Source organism: Camelus ferus, chromosome 3 (genome assembly GCF_009834535.1).
Source record: "Camelus ferus isolate YT-003-E chromosome 3, BCGSAC_Cfer_1.0, whole genome shotgun sequence".
NCBI classification, from domain to species: domain Eukaryota; kingdom Metazoa; phylum Chordata; class Mammalia; order Artiodactyla; family Camelidae; genus Camelus; species Camelus ferus.
The window spans coordinates 102,612,526-102,622,814 of NC_045698.1; the positions used below are offsets into that span (position 1 = coordinate 102,612,526).

The window sequence follows — 10,289 nt, forward strand, 5'->3', positions numbered from 1 at the left end:
TGTCATAATATCCCCAATGTCTAGCTTAGAGCAGACTCTCAAATATTTGCTGACTATTTAAAGACTTAAAAAGGGAAGAAAGTAACACATTACCAGCTTTTGCATATTGTGGCCATAACAAAATAACATGGACTAGGAACTGGGTTGTATATTTGAATCAAGGTGCTAAGCAATTTGGATTCTTCCCCAAGAATTTCCAAAAAACTAAGTATGCATAAAATATTTCCTTTTCCAAGAAAGAAGGCCCTGCATCTATCCACTTCTTTCTATTCTTGCTACTAACTGATTTCATTTAGACTTTCAGTTACTTTGCTCCCCCTTATTGCAAAATTCTCTTCTTAACAAGTAACCTATAAATTATAAGTATGTCTCTCTGTTCCTATGTATGCTGACCCCTGTATTCAATTCTAATATACAAGGACTACTGTTTGAAAAAAAAAAGTGATGGCAGAGACGGCAGTTTGCCTGTGCAATATCCACTCCTTCCCTTTCCTCCTTAGCAACAAAAGCCCAGTCTTCTTCAGGGCCGTGCAGCAGAGGCAGTTAAGCGTGCCCTTCCATGGTTCCAGATGAATTCACAGATTGGAGCTAAGGGGATTGGGTTTTAGCATGGGAGGTTTGAGCAGAAGAAAGTAAGTCACTTCCACCTGGCCCTTAAAACAACCTGCACAACTCCTGCTATAGGTGGAACAGGCACAGTGCCTAGGGCCCACAGTACCTCTAGGGGCTCACAAAAATGTTTTAATTTCTTTTAAAATCAAAAGAAAAAAGTAAACTTTTAGGTTGAAGAAAAAAAACTAACACATATTATGTCTTTACACCAACAGTTGTAAAATAAAATTTTTAACATTTTTTTACCGAAGAAAGAATCCATGAAGGCAAAAGTTATCTAGGACCTCCTGAAGCCTCATCGTACCTTCTACCCTAGCGTCATGGGTCATATGAAATCCCACTGTAACATTACTAAATTCCTCTTCCCTTTAACGAACTTGAGTTGGCTTCCATTGCTTGCAACCTGATAATCCCTAAGACATTTACCCACCTGGGTTGTGAACTCCACAGAGAAAGCAACTTTCATAGTCACCTCAGCACCACGTCCAATGCCAACAGACACAGAAATTATATGACAAGTATTTCTTGCTTGAAAATGACCATATCACTCACTTCAAAGAGGAACATGAAAGCAAGAATCTTCCCAAATTCCAGAGAACTGTGTGTTTCTTTTCACTATACTGAGCATGCTCAATGCACAAAAGCTCTTCTTTGAGGTCTCTGCTTCTCAGAAAAACTTGTTCCTCAAAACTTCTGATGTCAATTGTAATAAAATCTAGTACTGGTCCCAGCACCAACTTGTTCTATAACTTTGAGCAAGTCACTTGATCTATCTGAGCTTCAATTATTCCTTCATTGGTTCCTCAACTAGACAATTGGTTACTTTAATGAGTTAAAAGATTATTTAATAAGATCAGAATTCCTAAACTTTGGCCAAATAATTCTTCACTTTCAGGGACTGTGTTGTGCATTGCAAGATTTGCAGAAATATCCCTGGCTTCTACCCAGTGGCTACCAGTAGTACACCCCCAACTGTGATCATTCAGTCTCCAGACCAGATGTTCACTGGGGGACATCACCCCAGTAAACCACTGAACTAGATAATAAACTTTTTCATTTATTCATAGTATTCTGCAGTTCTTATAACTTTTATGAACATTAACTTATCTGATGTCAACAACAACCCTAAGAGGTGGGCAACAACCACCTTAAGAAGAAGACCAATGATTATCATTTCAAAGGTGATGAATGTGAAGCTCAGAGATCATAACAGCAAATGGTTAAGTTGGACAAAAACCTTCATCTTCTGACTTTCATTTCTGCTTTCTCTTGATACTCTGGCCATATCCCAGCTCCACCAATTACTAGCTGTAGAACCCTAGCCAAGTTCCTTAACCTCTTTCATCCTCCATTTCTCTACTTATCTGTAAAATAAGGATAATAATTTTATCTACCTCGTACTATTATTACAGGATTAAAAGAGATAAAGCAGGCCCGGGGCAGGAGCAGTGGCAGAGGCTGCTGGGTCCGCTCGCTCAGTGCACCTGCCCTCCCCTCTGGGAGCCAGCAGCCAGGCCAAAGGGAAAAAAAAAAAGACAGAGATAAAATAATGAAGGACTTAATCTAGTGCCAGACCCATGGTAAATGCTTGATAATGCTAATCATTACCACAGGGAGACAAGTAGACATCATGTGCTTTTTATTAGGTGTCAAAATGGCGTTGTGTTTATGTTTTATGAGAATTTATCATTACATTAAACTTACTAAAATATGCATTAATGAAAAAATACAGTGCCTAGAATTTGCTTAAAATGAATCCTGAAGGGTGGAGTGGGAGGGTCTGGGGAAGATATGTATGAAACAAGACTGGCCCTGAACTGCCAATTATTGAAGCTGGGTGATGGGTACATAGAAGTACATAATATTATTATTATCTCTACTTCGTTCACTATTTAAATTTCCCAAATGAAATTTTAAGAACAATAATTTTTTAAGTTCGCTATTAACTTTACTACATCACATCCCCATATCTCCTCTAAAAGTCTGATATGTAACCAAAAAACATTAAAACTGTTAAAAGCTCTATAAAATATTCTTGTAATATGAAAAAAAATTGTTTGCTCTTTACAAATTCAAGTATAAAATAAAAACTAATTTTATATCCATGCTATTCTATGTTGATTGTTTTATACACTTTACTATTGCTACGGTTTCCTCCGAAAAGTTAGAAAACTTTCATTATAGGAAGGTACTTGCAAAAGAAACTTCCCAATTAGTTTACAATTGGAAACAGTATAATGATTAAGAGAATGAGCTTCAGAATGGGACCAAGTGAATTAAAATTCTACTTTTTATTTTCCCAATCAGTAAAAAGAGGGTAATAACAGCACTTAATTTTATAGGGTTGCTCTGATGAAAAATTATGTAAAACATTAATGCCTAGCACAGAATAAGCAATCAATACATTTTAACATTTAACATTATTATTACTATTACTTGTTCTTTCTTAAAGGGAGTTCTTATTGCATTCTTCCAATAAAACTAACTTTAATGTCAGCCCAGTATCATGACAGTGTAAATAAAACACAAATATTTTCAGAGGTGAAGAAGTGAAGTGAATAAAGTAAAGTAAAACAGTAAGTTCTACCAGGAATACTGCCAATTTCCTTATAGACAACTTAAAAGAGAAAGACACACACACACACACACACACACACACACACACACACACAAAATGTATTAAAGTTATCCTAACTGAAAAATCCATTCCCATTAACACCAACCAAAAAAAGAAGGACCTGCAAATTTCATACTGGCTAGGGATATCACCAAGGCAGGGTGGGGTTGGTGGGGAGGCACTGAGCAGCTTGGAACAAAAGAAAAAGTACTGGACCAGGAATAAGAAGAAATGGGTTTTCCTGGAAAGCAGTACAGCATAGTGACTGAGAAAAGAGTCAGTCTGTGAGAATTCTAATCCACTTCCATCACGTACTAGCTATGGGAACTTGGTTAAGTCTCTAAACCTGGGTTTCTTCATTTGTAAACTGCAGAGAATAAGAGTGCCTACTCAAACAGATTAGTGTGCGGACTCAGTGAGACAATACAGGTAAAATGTTAAACACTAAAGCATAACACAAGAAATGTTAATTATTGGTATTATTGGTCCTAATTCTGCTAGAATTCCAGCTCCACTAATTCTCACCCCATTGGGACTTACTGATCTTGACCCTTTTCCACTAATCCTTGGGTCCCTCCCACCCCATGTCTTCACTTCTGCCCCTTAAGTCCATTTATATAATCACCCCTTTGCCCTTCTCTTCATCATTCTTGCTTGGCCAAGCTCCAACGTTCCTATCCACCTGCTCTGCCCCTTCATCAAGGCAGCTGAAAGTGGTAGGAGATAAAAACTTAAACATGCTAACCAGCCTCAATTAAAATCCATTACCACTAATGTCAAGTGATGCCCAGGAATACTGCTAATTTCTGAAATCTAGTTAGTTACTCCTTTCCCTAGACCAGTGCTTCTCAAACTTTAATGTGTATACTGTCCGGTACAGTAGTCACTAGTCACAGGTGACTATTTAATTTTAAAATTACATTAAAATTCAGTCCTTCAGCGGGGTGGGTATAGCTCAAGTGGTAGAGTGCATGCTTAGCATGCACAAAGTCTTGGGGGTTCAATCCCCATTACCTCCTCTAAAAATAAATAAACCTAAGTACCCCCCCAAAATAACAAAAATAAATAAATAAAACTAAATTTAAAAATTTAGTCCTTCAATTGTACTAGCCACATTTCAAGTGTACTAGCCACACAATGATGGAACATTTTCATCACCAAAGGAAATTCTAGTAACAGCAATGTCCTAGACAATTGTTTCATATCTTCTCCCTTTTCAAATCTCTAACACTTCCTCTCCCATCCTTATTTTTAGCTGATAAACTTGGTTCCTAATTCAATGAGAAAACAGAAGTGAACAGAAAATTTCCTCAGCCTCCCTCATCACATCCACCCAACCACATGCGTCTGTACCCATATACTCCGCCTTCTTTCCTGTGCTATAGGTGACTGTGGTACTATTTAACCCCTCCCCTGTGGTATGTGACACACCTGATTTCATCCCCTCTATTCTATTCAGGAACATCACTCCTGCGATTATTTATCTCTTCTGCATCAGCTTTCCCTTTCTACAGGATAATTTCCATGAGCATACAAGCACTATATAATTTCTCCTGTCTTTAAAAAAAAAAAAAAAAAGCCCTCTTTTAACCTTCATCTTTACCCCATTCCTCTGCTATCCTTTATAAAATTCCTCAACACCACCACACACCCATCCCCATCTCCCCCGGATCACTGTCCTTTGGACATACAACCCTCTGTACAAGCTATTCACTCACACTGTTGTCTCTGCCCAGAAATCTTTTCCTCCATATAGTTGCACGGCTTGCTCCCTTACTTTCTTTTTGCCACAACTGTCACCTTCTCAGCAAAGGTTTTCTTGAACCCTTCTTCTTGCTCTATTTATTTCTATAGCACTTACCGGCACCTGGCATATTTTACCACATACTTTAGAATGTAGCGCGCACACACACACCATGAATGCAGAAATTTTTGTCTATTTTACAAAGAGGCGCTTAACAATTTTTTGTTGAAAGGAGGAGTCAATGTTATATACTCCTCTCTCTCCAAATCGGTTTTTCGAAACCTTGGTCAAATAACACACGTGACATTAAGTAGTCTGTAAAGTTAGTTATCAGTTCCTGGCTCTTCAGGTAGCAAGAAAAGGCACATCATCACTTAAACGTGGGGGGCAATGCCTCCTCCATCTTTAGAATGGGGTTTTTCCCTTCAGGACAGTGGCTACCACATGGAGCCCCTAGTTTTTGGCAAAAGCAGACGGATTAGCCAGCCCGGTTCCACGACCCGGCCAAGAGGACACGCTTCCCGCCAAAACTCACCGCCATGGCGCCGCCCAGCCGACTGTGCAAACCCACGACAGTAACCTCAGTAATTCCCCCTTAAAGGAGTGGTTACAACCCTTCCCCTCCCTCGCGAGGCAGCCAGGCCTACCACGACACTGTAGCACACACTTCACACCTGATGAGGCAATCACCGGCTCACTAATTACCTCCGGGGGCACCTCTTAGCTTGCCGGGAATTGTAGTTCCCAGGCCTGCAGAACCCACGTCTGGCAGCCATCTATTGACTACAATTCCCAGAGAACAACAGGCTATCGGAAGTCTGCCTGATAAGCCACTCAGAGGGAGCACCGGTAGTGGCGTCACGGGCATGTTGAACTACAAAGCCCATGATGCAGTTCGGTGTAGCCGACGGCCGCGAGCGCGCCGTGAGTGACGTGGAGTTCCCTAGCTTTCAACCTTTTCACCCTTTGGCGTTGGGTTAGGTGTCTTGTCTAAATGCCAGGATGCAAGGTGTATTAGTCTTAAGTGACTGAGATGTTAATTATGGCTTGCCACTGCGCACAGGTATTTATGACTGTCGGTGGCATTCAAAAGTTCAGAATTTAGGCATTTTATAGCTATTTATTAACAATCTCCATTTTTTTACAAAAGAGGCTGGAAACCTTGTACCTGGTCCCAGTGCCCGTCTCAGACTTTTTCATCCCTCTTACCATCCAAGGCTGATTTGTCTGAAGTGCAAGTCACTAGTCACATGTGGTTATTTAAATTTAAATTAATTAAAATTAAGTAAAATTTAAAATCTAGTTCTTCAGTCGCGCTAGCCACTCTTCATGTGCTGGAAAGTCCCTGTGGCTAGTTGTTACCATATCTGGACGCTGAGGACATAGAACATTACCATCATCGAAGGAAGATATATTGAAAAGCGTTGATCCAAGGCTATTTTATAGTGGTCAGATTAGTTAGCCTCATGTGCATTCCTTTATTAATTCAGCAAACATTCGTTAAGCATCTGCAAAACACTTGGGAGCAGCGGGTGGGGCGGGGAGTGCGCCCTGCCCAAAGTGTGTCTTCTTAAAGGGGAAAAAAAGGTAATAAAATTTTTAAGAAAAATAAATTTTAAATTATATATGTGTAGTATACATTATACTTACATTTTTCAACAACTAGTTGAAATACAAATCTAATGATAGCCTAAAACAATGCCTGGCATATGGTATGGGCTCAGTTGCTGGATAAAAGGAAGTTAAGAAGGATGTTAGCCACTATATATAAAAATAGATTTTAAAAAAACTTTCTTTTGTACAGCAAACTACGTTCAGTATCTCGTAGTAATCTTTAATGGAGAAAAACATGAAAACGAATATATGTATGTATATGCATGACTGGGACATTGTGCTGTATACCAGAAATTGATCATTGTAACTGACTGTACTTCAATAAAAAATTTTTAGAAGAAGGAACTTTAGGTTATAGAGAACCTACCAGCAGCTCTCCTGCTTCTGGGCACTCACACATACAAATATTCTCCATCACTTTCCACACCCTCCTCCTTTAGCTATCCACCATTTAGACATCACTTCCTAACAGACCAAGTCTTCGTTAAATGTCTTTTCCTAGATGTTCCCTGAAGCACCCCCTTCCTGCTCTCCCTTGGGAAATCTATGTCACTGAACTTTAATTGCCTGTTGATTTATCACTGGACAGTAAGCTCCATGACATCAGAGGCTACCTAGCACAGCGTCTGATACATAGTAGGTACCTTATAAATACTGAATGAATGAATGAAAGAATCCTCATCCTCCACAGCTGTTATAACTATGGTTATACTTTCCTGTTCCAGTTCTGCCCTACCCAGTACTATTTGTCAACTTCGATTCACCAGCTTCCAATCCACACTGGTAATTGAACAACAGTTATTAAGCACCTCCTATGAACCTGACATAGAGCTAGGATATAGCAGGGAACAAGACAGACATGGCCCCTGCCCTCATGGAGCCTACAGTCTAAAGGGCATGAGCCATCAAAGAAGAAAATAAACAAGTCATTGTGTGATGACAAATAATAAAAATTATGAAAAACCTACCTGCATACCTCCAACTTCGCCTTTTTTAATTTTCCTATTTAAATGACAAATATTCTTTTTTTCAAGGGTGATTTGGTTTTCATGCATTCAACAAAATTTTTTTAGCCTCTACTTTGTACAAGGCCCTAGCCTAGATGCTGGAATCACAACACTTGAACAAGACAAGGCACAGTCACCTCCGTCTAGTGCAAGAGGCAAACACTGAAGCAGTGAGAGGCCATGGGAGGTCATGGAAGTGTTTTCAGTGAGGAAGGGACATGGTCCCATGTGTGTTTTATAAAGAACACTCCTGAAGAAAGATTGGGAGGGAGCAAAAGCGGAAGCAGTGGCAGTCAAGGTGGAGAAAGGTAAAAAGAGTCAAGAGATATTGAGAAAATGAAAACTATTATGGCTTAATGATATGGCTTTATAATTGGAAATTGTCGATTCTTCACCATGCCATGTGGAATACCCTCTCTAGATAAATGAAATTAGAAAGGTAGCATACTGGATAAGAGATCAGGCTCTGAATCAGACAGACTGAGTTCATCATTTACTAGCTGGGTGACCTCGGGCAATTCAATTAACCATGCTGTAAAATAAAGGTAATAATAGTAAGTGCCTCATAGGATTGCTATGAAGATTAAAGAAATAATATGCATATGGGTATAAACCCTACATATATATATATATATGCCTGGCATATAATAAGTGCTTTAAAATGTCTGCAGTTTTTATTATTATTTTAGGAAAATTGGTCTATAGACATTAATCTGATTAAAAAAGAAAAAGCTTACCTGTACCTCATAATAATCTCTTTCCTTGCCTAACTGAGCTAATTATCATCGTATAATTGTGTGGTATACCTTCGTCAACTCCCAGACCATACTGCACTCATTCTAAAAACTGCGCAACAAAACTCACTTCCGCCTTGTTTTTGGTTTTTGGTTTTTTTTTTCCCCCAAACTCACCCCACCGGTCACTCTACTCAATTCAATTGAATCAGCATTTCTAAATTTAGATCCATAAGGCTATCATTAGCTTTGGCTTGTCTGGAGTCCCTTTTTATTTGTTTTTCACGCCTATTTACCTACCATCCCTCCCTTTATATGACACAGTCCAAGGAAGGAATCATGGGCGTTTATTTTCATACTTCTGTTCCACAGACATGTGGCACTCAATAAATATGATTATCACTCCTCTAACCTATTAGCCACTTTTTGTTTTTAAATGTTTTTTTTTTTGTTCCTACATTAGTATTCCACCTTTAGTTTTATGCTTCCTGAATGGCAAACAGATTTCTTTTTTAAATGATAGAGGCAATGAGTACAAAGAGAAAAAGAAAAGACCCTCCTAGGACTTATGGACTTGAGCCGTTCCTGGGGTTGCTCTGCGTGCAACCTCCAACAGTTAATGGGCAGCAGAGGAAGAGTGTGTGCGCTGGTTGTGCTCACCAGCTTTGGAGTAAGATGCCTGAGTCTGACTTGCAGCTCTGTTCTCATGCTAGCCCTGTTCCTTCAACCTGGGGACTCTGGTTCCTCACATGTAAAATGCGGATACTTGATAGCACCTACCTCCTAGGCTTGCTGTGAGACTAAAATGAACTTTACCAAGCAAGGTGATTAGCCCAACGTGTGGTTCATGGTTCAAACGCTCAAGAAATATTAAGCTAGGGAGAAAGAAAGAGAAGTGGTGAATACTGGAAGCCAGCCTGATCAGTGTTATGGTCTGAATGTTTGTGTCCCCACAAAATTCATTTGTTAAAATCCCAATGCCCACTGTGATGGCTTAAGATTTGTGAGGTACTTAGTCAGGAGGATGAAGCCCTTTTGAATGGGATTAATGCTCTTATACAGGAGAACCCACAAGCTCCCCACCCCCTTCCACCTCATGAAGAGACAAAGGGAGGTGTTGGACCTGAAACAGGGCTCTCACCCAGCCATGTTGGCACCCTGATCTCAGACTTTCAGCCTCCAGAACTGTGAGACATAAATTTCAGCTGATTGTAAGCACCCAGTCTGTTCTATTTTGTTACAACAGTCTGAAAGGACTAAGGTCATCATTTAATTCATGGGAATTCTAAATCTGACTGACTTCAGCTAGGAACAAGTAGCCCTGTTAATTAGGGAGACTTTTATATTTAGACAAATATAACCAATTTAGAGAAGTTGCACTTCTCAGGTACCAAAATTTCAAGAAACCCCTGTTGCCTAGATTTCGCTTACAGTGGTGATACTTGTAATTCTCCAGAATTAGAAATCATTCTCTCACACCATGCCAGTCTAGACTCAGGATCTACATGCTTCAGCCTGCTCTTGTCACCATTCCACAGAGCACTGCCAGCCCTGTCATGGGTCATATGTGAAATGTGACACCTGAGTCATAAAAATGCTGCTTGTGGTTCCTAAATAGCCTACCTATCCAAATTGCTACCACCATTTCCACCACCATTGTGGAGCAGTCTGGGGCTTCTTAAGAAATGGAAGGAAGGAAGGAGAGAACAGGCAGATGGAAAAGAAGAAAGGAAGGGGTAAAAACAAAGCAACAGGTGGTGGGGGGAGGATATAGCTCAGTGGCAGAGTGCATGCTTAGCAAGCATGAGGTCCTGGGTTCAATCCCCAGAACCTCTATTTGAGTAAACAAATAAATAAAAATTTAATTACCCCTCAAAAATAAAAAAAGAAAGTAAAAAAAAAAAAAGAAATAGGTAAAGAAAATCAATTCTCTATTATTGATTCCAATTTCAGTGACTATA

At 39.6% G+C, this 10,289-nt stretch overlaps 1 protein-coding gene across 2 annotated transcripts in view; it reads right to left on the minus strand.

Annotated features, from left to right (window-relative positions):
• LARS1 (leucyl-tRNA synthetase 1) overlaps nucleotides 1-5,659 on the minus strand; it is a 55,736-nt gene extending 50,077 nt beyond the window's left edge. The window contains exon 1 of one of the 2 annotated variants that reach the window (XM_032477035.1): nucleotides 5,509-5,659. In XM_032477035.1, the coding sequence (XP_032332926.1) occupies nucleotides 5,509-5,514 (6 nt within the window). In that variant the 5' untranslated portion in view covers nucleotides 5,515-5,659. The remainder of the gene's footprint in view (nucleotides 1-5,508) is intronic. The other variant, XM_014557229.2, reaches the window with a different exon arrangement.
• Nucleotides 5,660-10,289: the final 4,630 nt, after the last annotated feature.